The 13,031-nt window shown below is 42.7% G+C and overlaps 2 protein-coding genes across 3 annotated transcripts in view; one reads left to right on the top strand and one right to left on the bottom strand.

Annotated features, from left to right (window-relative positions):
- The window catches only part of mtor (mechanistic target of rapamycin kinase), a 126,589-nt gene that overhangs the window by 20,956 nt on the left and 92,602 nt on the right, over window positions 1–13,031 (top strand). For both annotated transcript variants that reach the window (XM_055892524.1, XM_055892523.1), the window contains exons 25-28: window positions 513–656; window positions 1,117–1,259; window positions 1,705–1,867; window positions 2,140–2,285. In XM_055892524.1, the coding sequence (XP_055748499.1) occupies window positions 513–656; window positions 1,117–1,259; window positions 1,705–1,867; window positions 2,140–2,285 (596 nt within the window). The remainder of the gene's footprint in view (window positions 1–512; window positions 657–1,116; window positions 1,260–1,704; window positions 1,868–2,139; window positions 2,286–13,031) is intronic.
- On the bottom strand, window positions 6,345–10,426 carry LOC129830184 (angiopoietin-related protein 7-like). Its single transcript, XM_055892525.1, has 5 exons — window positions 9,793–10,426; window positions 8,280–8,380; window positions 7,798–7,992; window positions 7,233–7,428; window positions 6,345–7,098 (listed from the first exon to the last, which is right to left on the bottom strand). The coding sequence occupies exons 1-5, from the start codon at window positions 10,154–10,156 to the stop codon at window positions 6,929–6,931; spliced, it is 1,026 nt and encodes a 341-aa protein (XP_055748500.1). The 5' UTR covers window positions 10,157–10,426; the 3' UTR covers window positions 6,345–6,928.

Here is a 13,031-nt window from a genome sequence, read left to right as displayed (position 1 = left end):
TGGTACCAACACATTTCTGCAGCATTGAAGGTCCCCAAGAACACAGTGGCCTCCATCATTCTTAAATGGAAGAAGTTTGGAACGACCAAGACTCTTCCTAGAGCTAAAAAATCTAAATGAGCAAATATTAAAAAATACAAAATAAACTGTTTTTCCTTTGTCATTATGGAGGTATTGTGTGTAGATTGATAAACAATTTAATAATTTTTAATTCTGAGAATACCAGAAAACAATGATGCTATCGTGTGGTATTAGTCCTGACTCCAACCCGCTCACATTGTCAGCATGTGCCATGAAATGTGTTGAGAATAGCGAGGAGGCAGTGTTTGTGAGGAACACACGAAGGCACGTTTCAATTTGAATTCCGAGCAGACGGTGTAATAGAAGAAGAATCATCGAGGGACGTTGCTTGTCAACAGTGTGCTTCTCTTCAGGAAGGAAATGCAACTTGTGTGTGAGCTCACTGTTTGTGTGTGTGTGTTTGTGTGTCATGGTAACTGTGTTTCTCTCAGGGGTACACTTTGGCGGAGGAGGAAGAGGATCCTTTAATCTTCCAGCATCGCCAGCTGCGCAGTAACCAGGGCGATGTCGGTAGCGGCCCGGCGGAGGCGGGGCCAATGAAGAAGCTCCACGTCAGCACCACAGCCCTGCAGAAGGTCAGGAGAAATAAAATGGGGTTTTACTTCCTGCACTGTGCCTTGTCTTATTTCAAGTAATACATTTTGTTTTTGTCCTCAAACGGGAAGTTGTTTTGGTTTTAGAGACTCATTATTAAATTGCTTCATGGTCCATTGATTGTGATTTTTCATACAAAGGGTCTCATGGTGGATATTTAAAAAGTTGTTTCCTTTGACAAAGTGCTCTGTTTTCATCCAACACACTTCACCAGGCAATAAGTCGTGTCTTACTGATATAATCGGCAATTTTCCCTTTCTACAAGATGCCAATGCCCAACGATTTGAAGCACCTTTGCCTCGGCGCGTCTAATCATTCTTAAACATAGTGCCATACACTGACAAGTCTGATCTGCTAATGGAAACTTCTTCCCTTCCCAGTGTTGCCATATGAAGTGCATTAACGTGATGTGATTTCATTACATTTTTCTGGTGGCCACAGGCCTGGGGCGCCGCTCGGAAGGTGTCCAAGGACGACTGGCTGGAGTGGCTGAGACGGCTGAGCGTGGTCCTGCTGAAGGAGTCGTCGTCCCCTGCCCTGCGCTCGTGCTGGTCTCTGGCCCAAACCTACATTCCCCTCGCCAGGTATAGCTGTCCCCTTTCCTTCTCTCCATCCCTCCATCCCACTTCAGAGCCACCACACTTCAGAGCACCAGGCAGTCACCCCCCCCCCCCCCCCCCCCCCCCACAGAGGTCCTTAGTAAACCACAGATGTCCTCTTAAGTGTCAAGTTGCAGTTTAGTTTGAACCAAAAGACCCCTCTTTTCCATTCTTAAAACAGATCATGTTTTGTTTTGCTGCGATAACTTCCATGGGCAATTTTTTTATTCTGATGCCTAACCAATATAATTATTATGATGGACTAATGAACTTATGGTCCTTCAAACACACAACAAGACAAACAGGAGGCCTATATCTTGCCCTGAAGACTTAAATTAATTATATACAAAAAATATATGTAGAGGTTGAGCATATCAGCATGTTAAGTTACTGTTGTTAAGCTGTTGCTAACTTTCCCATCCGTTGTCAGGGACCTGTTCAACGCAGCCTTCCTGTCATGCTGGTCTGAGCTGAGTGAGGATCAGCAGGATGAGCTGATCCGCAGCATCGAACTGGCACTCACCTCCCAGGACATCGCCGAGGTCACCCAGACCCTGCTAAACCTGGCTGAGTTCATGGAGCACAGCGATAAGGTGGGTTCATACTCGGAGCAGAGGTCTTCAGCTCCAGTCCCGGAGAGAACTACTTGGTGTGCAGGCTTTCGTTCCAGCTCTGCAGTGACAGATCGGATTCAAATAATCCACTCATCACTGTCCTCTGTCTGGGTATTTATTAGCTGAATCATGTGTGGGCTGGAATAAAGGCGTACCCACCCCATCGTTGGATAACGCTGGTTCAGAGCAGTGCCACGGCATCCATCCTTCCATCAATCCACCCGTCTAATGAATGTCCTGTGTCTTTTCAGGGTCCTCTGCCTCTGAGAGACGACAATGGCATTGTTCTGCTGGGTGAGAGGGCTGCCAAATGTCGTGCCTACGCCAAGGCCCTCCACTACAAAGAGCTGGAGTTTCAGAAGGGCGCCTCTCCTCTCATCCTAGAGTCCCTCATCAGGTAGGAACCTCATTAAGAGAACACATTCATCTACACAACCCATTTAGAACGGGGGAGTATTTGGTGGTTGCACACTACATTTCCTGTGCTTTCCAGACTTGGCTATGGCCAGCATCAATCGTTCAGACATTCTACAGGTAGCTACTGAGGCAGTACGGCTACTGTATGGTTCCCCTTGGGTTATATAACTCTTGCTTGTGTTGGGTCATTTCAACTTGGTGAAGCCTAACCAAAAAATAGCTTGAATGGAAGACCCAGTGCTTTTAGCCATTTTCTTTGGCTCCCCATGTCAGTTTTGGTGGAATGCGTGTGATTGTACATGGCTGGAGAGGACAGTTGCCAGATGTCCAGTAGTTAAAAGTAGCTGTCACTTGCCTTGATGACAAAGTGTAAACCGAGCGAGAGCGCGCCGGTTACGTAAGTACAATGTCCGTCTGGTACGTTTTGTCCATTTTGTGGATGACCCTTGAAAATATGCGTTTGGAATTTCTCCAGCATGGAAAAGGTGAGTGGATCATTTCTGGATGGGCAGCTATTTTGAAAAGAAGGCTGCTACGATTGATGCAGTGGGATGTTTTGATTAGTGTGCCATGAATGGAACAACCGACCGTAGCTAATGCTTAAGCGCTTTTTTTCCGCTTCTTTGCTTTAGGCCTAGTCACTGTAGCATTGGCAGACTTAACTTTACCCAAATCTGAGACCGTTTTGAGTTGGGACACAGTGGAACAGGTGTTCACCTCACTACAACTATTCTTAGCTTACACTTTGCTAGTTCTTCCATTACCTATTATTTGGGTTTTGTTTAGTGTATTTGTGAACCACAAAGCCTCACTAGAGACAAGGCCGACCTCTGATAAAGGAGTTGTTAAACGTCCTTTAGTCAATGATTCTAACTTATTACACCAGTCAGATAATGGTTGATACATCCCCCATCCGATAGCTCTTTCATATCTTCTGTCATCTTTTCCATCCCACCTCTCACCCTTGTTTTTTACGCTGGTATTGTATAAAGAGAACTGTTTTCCAGCCATTTAATTGGACGTTTGCCTCCTTTCATCCATCGAGTGGTCTGGAATAGCGTTCTCTCAGGGGCCTGTTTTCAATTTCTCCCAGCCTTGATGAATGATGGGAGCCAGCAGCTCAGTGTTTTCAATCTCCCCATCTGGTTCTCACCTCTCCAGGATTTCCCATAAAATAACCTAGTATTTTGCCCATGAGACTCCTGTGCACCACGCAGCCCGTTCTATTCCATCACTTTGGTTGGTGTAAATAGAAGTAAGAGATTTCTTGGGCCATTGCATGATATTCTTCAGTCAGGACGTTTGGAAGATTGTCTTACATTTCTTTCCCTATCCCCAAATATACATTTGGCCTTTGCAGTGGATTTGCAATTACCCTTTTTACTTAATAAAGAGAGAAAGCTGTGTGTATCAGGGACTCAGTTGCTGGTGGGCCTAGTAATGCACCTTCATTTTGGCATTTGTAAGCCAAAAAGTAATCTCAAAACGTAGTCTAGTCAGACCATATGGGTCTTCATTTATTTAGCATTTAGGCATTTCAAATCTGTGGAAGGCATTTACAGAAGCGGAAATGCACAGTTTTCCATTATCCACGCCGTCCTAGGAATTGAAAGCGACTTTGATGATGCTCCACAGCCGTCCAGATGCAGGGGTATACAGTATGAATAAGGCATGAGGGACTTTGAGGCAGCAAAAATGATTTAGGAGCTGCGACCTGGGGTTAATCCATTAGACCACTGCGGTAGGTGAGCCTAGGGCCCTGTTCGAATACTTAAAATCCTTCTTTCATTTCTTCCTTCATTGCTTGAAGTAATTACCAATCGGAATGGAAACCATCCTTTACCTTGGCTATTTAATCACATCGGCTTAGGTATTAAGATAAGGATGTTTTCTTAGCCTTTTCTAAAAGGCCTATGTTCTTTTTCCTTGTCGCTTTTGTTGTCTGGTAGCTGGACACGCCGCTCAACAAATTCATACAATTAGAGGATCAAAGTAATATAATTTTTATAGAAATCAGTCGATGTCAATGACTTCTCACATGACGTTTCATTCAAATTCCCTGTCATTTTATAACATTTTGTGTTGAATTGAAATGTTTTCTCGTTTGAATTGAATGATTGGAGGCTGGACGGAGTCCCCCTGGTGCTGTTGCTAATATAAAGGCCTCTTAAAGAAAGGGCTGATTTCATTTACAGTTTGATCGTGAGACTGGTAGCACGATCGCTTATTGCAGTGGCTGGAACCGAGTGTCATTGCATCTGGCCCATCTGTTTTATAACAAATACGCGGCCATAATGTTTCCAGTGGAAATGAAATTTCAAATAAAGTTTGGTATGCTCAGATGTAAGGGGCTGCAACCTCTTAAGCAGAAGCTATCCTGTCAGACTGTGAGATGGGTACCCATCCAGTGCTGCTCGTCCTAACTCACATGCGTTATTTTAATTTTGTACATTCCTCCGACCAGGTTTCTATAAAACATTTTTTAAGTAACTTTGGGGTTTAAACCGTAGCCCAATGCTTATGAAATGGTTTTCAAAAGGAACAAATATGTAATGGGATGGACTCGCCTCCAACTCCTGTTCTTAACCACTGAATGAAGCATAGCAATATAGAACCTAACAGAACGTTGAGATAGAGGTGTGTTAGTTCTATTAGTGCCACACTAATCATTTTCAAACAGATGCAGTTTTGAGATGTGCTTCCCTCATCACAAGATAAAAATGTAATAATATTATATAATCATTTTTAAAAATGTTTTATTTGCCTTTTGAAACAAGCTCTCCCTGCCATATACATTACATTGCTAACTACCATTTAATGCTAGTAATCATATAAGTGAAGTGCAATGCTTGACATCCATCAATCTGAAATGCACTCTGAAATGTTGTGTAGAAGGTAAGAGCTCTTACTAAAATTGATGGTTTCCGGCCGTCTACTGGAATGTTTGATAGTTTTATGAATACGTAGTTTCTTCTCAGCTGCATCTGAAAGACTATAAAAAATGATTGTATATCTCCTTGACGGCATATTGATTTAGTCATTTCCTTAATTTGACTTTTAAGATACTGCATATTTTACAGCGCCAGCAAAAGGACCAATAGCCAACGTCTCCTTCAGTACGATATCTTGATATAAATAGCTGAGGCTTTGGCAGTACCCTTTTAAGAAAGTTGGGCTTCCCTGTAAATGAACTGTAAAACTCCCCCGTCAGGCCCTACGGTGGACGGGTCGAGGAAATGAAGTCTCAGCCATTAGCACAGGGGCATTTCACATACACAACCAAAAGGTTACACCTGGCCATAGGGTTCCTTGATTAATGAGGAATTCGACGGGAACCTCCCAGTTCTCCTTGGGAGCCCAAGCTCCACTCCGCAGCTGCCAGGGGAAACCTTTTTGGACTGGTGAACCCACAAGCTCCTCATACATTAGCATGGCTCTGTCATTTGTCGTCTATCTTAAATTATCCTCAGAATTTGTCACCGTCCCTAAGCTCCCAATGACTTACTTTTAAGAATGTCGCTCATCCGCCAGTCTTTCTTGGGAAGGTGAGGAATGGAAGCACCCACACTTTATTTGGAATGTCCTCCGTCCTGACCTTCGCTCCTCTTTGAAGAGACTACACAGGCAGCGCATCTTGCTGAAGGCATTCCACTATATACTCTTACCATTTCAGTATGTAGTTGAAAAGCCCTTTTTCTTTTATTTTTTATGTGGTATTGACTGGGCGGGCAGTCGTGGGAAACGTGTGTGTTTGTGTGTGGTCTTGTTTCCTGGAGTTTGGCTATGTGACCTTTGACCTGTGGCATGAATGTCAGTGTGACCTGAGAGTCAGAGATCAGTGGTGGCTGAAGGCAAAGGCTTGGTCATTGTTGGTCAGAGACATGAGGGTGATCAACTGTCTGCTTCTCGAACCTACTGTTGCTCTTTCTCCGAACCAGCTAACCATTGGGGACTTGTGATAATTTGATGATATTGAACTAAGACAGACGGCTAGATGAATAAACTACATTGACTACCATCAGCAACACACTTCTTTTTTTAAAAATACACATTTATTTTCTATCCCACAAAACAACACAATATAGAGCTGTACACGTTTTACAAAAGACACAATTCCCCAAAAATCTACATGTTAGTTTCTCTCACAATAAAATATGTCGGGTACTTCTGATGAAAGTACATTATGTGGTCGTTCCCGTTCCAGTAGCTCACAAAGGCCCATTGCAAAACACTTGATGGATCTTCATATATTTTTTTGCATTGTCATACCTGCCCAATACATGTAATCAACTTAACCACAGGCTAGTAGACAGCTTGAGTTAGGACTGATAAATATACCCTATTGCTTTGAGACAATTGATGGAGGGAAGCAACATTCAGTTACCCTTACAGAACAGTGGTAAAGAGGCTTTTGTAAAGCTTTTAAGAAAATAAAGTATTTCAACGATAAATACAAAACTAACTACAATTTACAATCAAACATGTTAAATGCATTACGCATTCAACCCATAGAAATATTCCAGGCAATAACAAAGGTCAATGGGAAAGACTTTGGTTTCTCAGAGGCTTTGTTAAATCTATCGGCAAGCATGCACATCATCCAGGGTTTGAAGTTCGAAGCGTTTATGGTTGAAAATTCTGTGGCCGGATCTTCATCTCCACCCTCTTCAGGGAGTAGTTGGGCCCGTGCCAGCCGTACCAAGTGATTCCATCTGAGTTCTTGATGTGGTCGCCATAGCGATAGAACACGCCATTCAGGTTGGAGTCAGTGCAACAGTTGTACCAGTAACCACCTGTAGGGGAAAATAGTAATCGGAAAGAAATTGAAAGGTGTTCAAGAAATTGATTCCAATTAATTCTTACATGGAATCAATCTTAATCTATTCATCTAAATTGTGATATAAACCCGAGTTTAAGTATTTTGTACCTTTGCGTAGTGAAGCACAGTCGTCCACACATTTGTCGTTGTCCTTGCCCTTGGTGCTGAAGTTGGTGTTGTTGTGGTAGCGCAGAGAGTCCCCGGCGTTTCCACTATAGTTGGCGATGAAGAGTTTGTAGCTGTTCAACTCGTTTTTCACTGTGAAGTAGCTGTACTCTGCAAAGCGGGTCTGGCCTTCCCAGTCCTTCATTGGATAACAGAAAACACAAATAGTACCTGATTAACATATTTGCTGCACAGCTTGTGGTAAAACTACGCAACTGACAATATTGAACTTTGTAATTAAAATAGTAATGTTATCACTTTTGGCGACGCAAGAGGTTTACCACTTGCCCATGAGTTTTCTTTTTACTGTGTTTTGGGTGGTCTGTCTTCAGTCTCCTGGCTCTGAAGAAAACCTCCCACTTGCTAACATCAGTTTCCCAGGAGTGGTGTGTGTCAGAACCATGGAAAGCTTTACCAAGTTGTGATCTATTTACTACTCTCAATGTCTGGGGCCTGGTCTAAGCGGCTAGCCTGTTTTGGGTTTCCCACCCTCAGCCGTCCTTTGTACCTCCATCTCTATCCTCAGTGTGCTGGGCTGCCTTGTCATACGGAAGACGTTGTCATTGCCCAGCCAGAAGTCTCCGCGGATGGTGCCAAAGCCGTTCTTGTACTGCTTCCAGTCGCGGTTGAAGGAGGTCAGGCCCACCTTGCGTCTCTGGATGATCGTCCATCCACCGCCATTGCTTTCCATGTCACAGAATACCTGAAACCAACAGCACAGGTTAAACATATGGATCAGTTGGTAGAGAATGGCGTTTACAACTCCAGGGTTGTGGGTTCGATTCCCATGGGGGACCAGTACAAAAATGTATGTACACACAACTGTAAGTTGCTCTGCATAAGAGCGTCAGCTAAATGACTAAAATGTCAATGTAAACAACTTACCCCAACAAGTCTGTGAAAAGTCTACAGAGTAGTCTACAAAGACTACAATGTAGCAGGGATGTGTGAACCTACAACTTGTTTGCAGTTACAGGGTTCATCACTTACGTTGATCTCAGGGGTATTCAGGAAGTCATCTGCAGGCAGTTTGTACTCCCCAGAGATCTTGTAGTTCTTGGTGTACAGGGATGCACAGTCGTAGACGGCATCTAGAAAATAAAGGTTATGTCATTAGAGATGGCCAAACCAGATGCCGTTTCATGGTGGATTTAAAAAAAATGCTAATTGACTGAATCATGGGAATGGATGTCTGGCAGAGAAGTGAAAGACTGAGATAAAAGGATATTATACACGGCATGGTTCAGTTTCTTTGCATAGTTCTCTCAATTGTTCATGTGATGGTATGGTGATACGGTTAGTGGTGCTCAGATCACTGGGGAGAAATGGATCCAATGCATCAAAAGGGGGCTAAAGTGTTTTCGAGGCTGGAGTAGAATCACTCTAATCTTTACTTTTCTTCCTGCTCTGCTTCCCCGTCTGCACAGTGTCTCTGTAATTTGCAGAGTCTTTTATAACGCTTCTCTCTGTTTACCGTGCCTGAATCATAAAAGTAACACCGCTAAGACTGGCTAATAGGGAATGAAAAGAATACACTTCGACATGCCTGGTTAAATCTCCCCACAGTGATGAATGGTTTGGTTAAGTTCAGATGACTGATGGAAACAATTTGGCTTTGATGGAGGTGGTCTTTATTGACAGATTTCGTGCAGACAGGACACTACGAGTTGAAATTATGGCTTTTGGCTGCCATGAGACACCCAGACAGGCTTGCACACTATAATCTCCATTATCACCAATTGATGGCAGCTGTTTGGTGCCCAAGATTCAGAGCGCCCACAGCTAATTATAGTTTGTCCAAAAATATGTTTCTAGTGTCCTGTAAATTAAAATGTTTGTATTTTTGACAAACAACAACACCCTACATACCAATGTAGTAGAACACATTTTGTTTGGTTGTTTAATGGTTTTGAAACTAATAGTCGTGTCTCTCTTTAAGGGGTATTTTTATGTGGATCGTTTTCTGACTGCAGACTGACTGATGTCATAAAGAGGAGGGAAAAATACCTTTAAGACAACCAAATTTCCTGTGTGTCTGACATTAGGTGTGTGCTATGAATATATATATATATATATGGCAGTGTGTAATGTATGGCAGCCAGTGATATGATTTTCACACCTGTGGAGAGCATCTGGCAGAAGATGCTGAGCAGGCAAGTGCGATAGAGAGGGAGAAAGAGAAGTATCGTCTGGGTCTAAACTTAACTGGGTCTGCCATGTGGAGCTGGACAGATTCCACTCTGGCCATTTGTCACAGTCACTACTGTAGTACTGCATTCACCTACTCAAAGGCTATTATTTTCACCAGAAAACCTTTTGTGTTTTATTCCTACTAATTATTCAATTTCAAACACTTTTTGATGCCTTCATTTAGCCTCTTTTTTTCCACTGAAGTAATGAAAACACTACATTTTAAATTTACACTAAAGTAGTGTTTAATTTCTCTTTTCTTCTTTGTTGCTGTGGCGCAATGAACAAATTAAAGGGGCTGGTAAGTTCTTACCTGACGAGGTCTGAATGGCAGACTCGACGGCTTGTAGCTGCATGATCTCCACCCGGTTGTTGATCTCGGAATACTTGCTCTCGGCCTCTGTGACGCGGGCCTCCTGCTGCCGGTTCTGCTTGTCCAGCTCCATCATCTGCCGAACTACGTTCATCAAGTCTGCCTCCTGCTTGCGGTTCAGCTCCTCCAGGAGGCTGGTTAGGTTGGCCACCTGTACCTTCAGGGAGCGCACCTCATCGCAGCACTGCGCCTTTGGAGGCTTGGGTGGCGCCATCCTCTTCCTTGGGTTCTGCGCCCACGCTTCTGTCAGCACCAGCAGCAGGGTGACAGTTAGAGCCACCGTCCGCAATGACATCTTGACCATTTTCTATGTTTCAAAAATGAGATACTTGCACCTATGTACTCTTTTCTCTTGCTCTGCTGGAATACAAGCTGTCCTGGTCCAGTCTGATTCTTTAGCGGTGCTGGAGGTCCTGAAGAGGCTCAGTGAACAGGATTGGTTAGAGTGAGTTAGGAATCAAAGTGCTGACTGGTTGAAGTGAAGCTCCCTTTAGCCAACTGTTTGCTCAGGCTCTCTGCTCCTCAGTAAAGCACTGCTGTGGCTGGTGCATCTTAAATATTTTTGACATGTGTGCCCTCCCCTTTGTGGTTGTGCTCACAGTCACTGACCCCCCTCCAACCCTCTTGGCGGAGGGCCTTCTCCACCCCTGCCCCCCCCCCCCCCCCCCCCCCCCCCCCCTCACCTCTCCATCTCTCTCTCGCTCACTCTTGTTGGTTCTGCTCTGTGTCTCGTTTCTTTGTCAGGTGTTGAAAGTTTATTTTTCGCCCTGTCTGAAAGAGCAAAGGGAGTGGCTTTGTATCCAATAGCCTTTCATTCCCTATGACTCATCTTCATAGAGAGGCACACCTTGCTAATTACTTTTGATACTTGTTTCAAGCTTTGTGATTTTACTGCTCAAAGTAATGGTATGTGTGCAATGTATCTTTGGCTTGCCTTCACACCTGAAGGTAGTCCTTTTTAATGGTAGTTGTGTTTCAGCAATAAACGCTGCCTCTTTACATGCCAAAGGAATTTAAGGTGCTAAGTACTCTTAATTGAGGGTTAAGCACACGTATGTTATTGATGCCACCGTGTGTGGTCCTGTCCCTTTTCTACCACAGAGGAGTGACAATATGAGTTACAATAAGTCAACCAGTTACTGTACATCGAGGGAACAAGCAAGCCACAAAAGAGCTGAAAGAATGCCAAACCTCCACTAGAAAGGACTTGGCTTTTATAGTTTTGTTTATTGTGTTTGGGATGTAAGTGTGCTTGCGTGCTGTGCTCCTCAGTTTGATGTCCTTGTGATCTAAGGCCCGACACTGAGAACCAAATAGTTTCCTCAATCAATATGTCTTCAGAACTATTTACAGTGCATTCAGAAAGTATTGATACCCCTTGACTTATTTCACATTTTGTTGTGTTACAGCCTGTATTCAAAATGGATTAAATATATATTTTTCTCACTCTTCTACATATAATACCCCATAATTACAGTGAAAACATGTTTTTAGAAATTTTGTGAAAATTAAATGCAGAAATATCTAATTTACATAAGTATTCACACCCCTGAGTCAATACATGCTAGAATTTTTGCCATTGATTACAGCTGTGAGTGTTTCTGGGTAAGTCTAATAACTTTCCACACCTGGATTGTGTGACATTTGCCCATTTTTTTTTTTTATTATTTTCAAAATTCTTAAGTTCTGTCAAGTTGGTTTTTAATCATTGCTAGACAACCATTTTCAAGTCTTGACGTAGATTTAAGTCAAAACTGGAACTCAGACACTCGAACATTCATTGTCTTCTTGGTAAGCAACTCCAGTGTAGATTTGGCCTTGTGTTTTAGGTTATTGTCCTGCTGAAAGGGGAATTCATCTACTAGTGTCTGGTGGAAAGTAGACTGAACCAGGTTTTCTTCTAGGATTTTCCTGTGCTTTAAAAAAAACGTCCATCCTTCGCGATTACAAGCATACCCATAACACGAAGCAGCCACCACTATGCTTCAAAATATGGAGCGTGGTACTCAGTAATATGTTAGTGGCAAATCCAATACAACACAACACCTTGTATTCAGGACACAAAGTGAATTGCTTTGCCCAATTTTTTGCTTTATTACTTTAGTGCCTTTTTGCAAACAGGATGCATTTTTTGAGAGAAGGCCAAGAGTGTGTAAAGCTGTCATCAAGGCAAAGGGTGTTTACTTTGAAGAATCTCAAATATAAAATATATTTTGATTTGTATAACACTTTTGGTTACTACATGATTCCATGTGTGTTATTTCATAGTTTTGATGTCTTCACTATTATTCTACAATGTAGAAAATAGTAAAAAATAAAGGAAAACAATTTAATGAGTAGGTGTTCTAAAAAATTGGATCGTGTGTGTGTGTATAGATATATATAACATTTATTAAATATTTTACGACCATACTGTGAAGTAGGAACCAGTGTCAAAGGACTTAGATCCTGTAACCGGTCACATATGGCATCAAAATGTTGGCCACATGCTATACCTTGCCACCTCTTTCACAAGAAACATATTTCTGCTGTGAATAAAGGCTTAGAGGAATACAAATCACAACATTTTCCCCATGTCATGCCCATTGAGTATATTTTTTTTGTGTAGCGTTTGGTTTAGTCATAGACGAGAGTCAGCCTTTAGGAAATAAGTGGATAATATGCTTTCCTAGTCATTTTGTGTATCGTTTGGTTTAGTCATAGACGTGAGTCAGTATTAAAGAAATACGTGGATAATATGCTTTCCTAGATATTCTCGATGCCTAAAAACAGTGTTGTGAATCATATTTCACTCTCAAGCAATATGTCCCTGAGGCCTTGCTATTCATTGGGCCTGGAATCTGTCAAATAGCACTAGTGCTGGAACTTCCAGCTGGATGCTAGTTCATACTGTTAGCACCACGTTGCTTTTCCCCCCAGGATTCACTGTTTTCTCAAAATATTCTCTTGCTTCGCACCATGCGGCATGTGAAGAATGCAGAGCACCCATTGACATTAGAGGTGTTAAGACCAATAAACCTCCGCGAAGGCCCCCTATTTGTGTGGCTCCCATGGATAGCCCTTATAGTTTTCTATGCAATTTAAAAAAACACATTAAGAGCTCGCCCTGCTGCTCCCAACACAATGGTTCTTTACTTTTGATAAGCATGTAGTGTTTTCCACAAGCACATGGAGAAGCC

This window comes from Salvelinus fontinalis, chromosome 31, assembly GCF_029448725.1.
Source record: "Salvelinus fontinalis isolate EN_2023a chromosome 31, ASM2944872v1, whole genome shotgun sequence".
Lineage (NCBI taxonomy): Eukaryota > Metazoa > Chordata > Actinopteri > Salmoniformes > Salmonidae > Salvelinus > Salvelinus fontinalis.
The sequence above is the reverse complement of the archived record's forward strand: the minus strand, read 5'-3'. Positions and strand labels throughout refer to the sequence as shown.

Bases quoted from the DNA above. Each gene is read 5' to 3' on its own strand.
- LOC129830184 (XM_055892525.1), bottom strand. From the start codon at position 10,156: ATGGTCAAGATGTCATTGCGGACGGTGGCTCTAACTGTCACCCTGCTG. The intron at 8,381-9,792 runs GTAAGAACTTAC...TTTATTTTCTAG, and splicing joins TGCCATTCAGACCTCGTCAG to ATGCCGTCTACGACTGTGCA. The intron at 7,993-8,279 runs GTAAGTGATGAA...TGTTGGTTTCAG, and splicing joins TGAATACCCCTGAGATCAAC to GTATTCTGTGACATGGAAAG.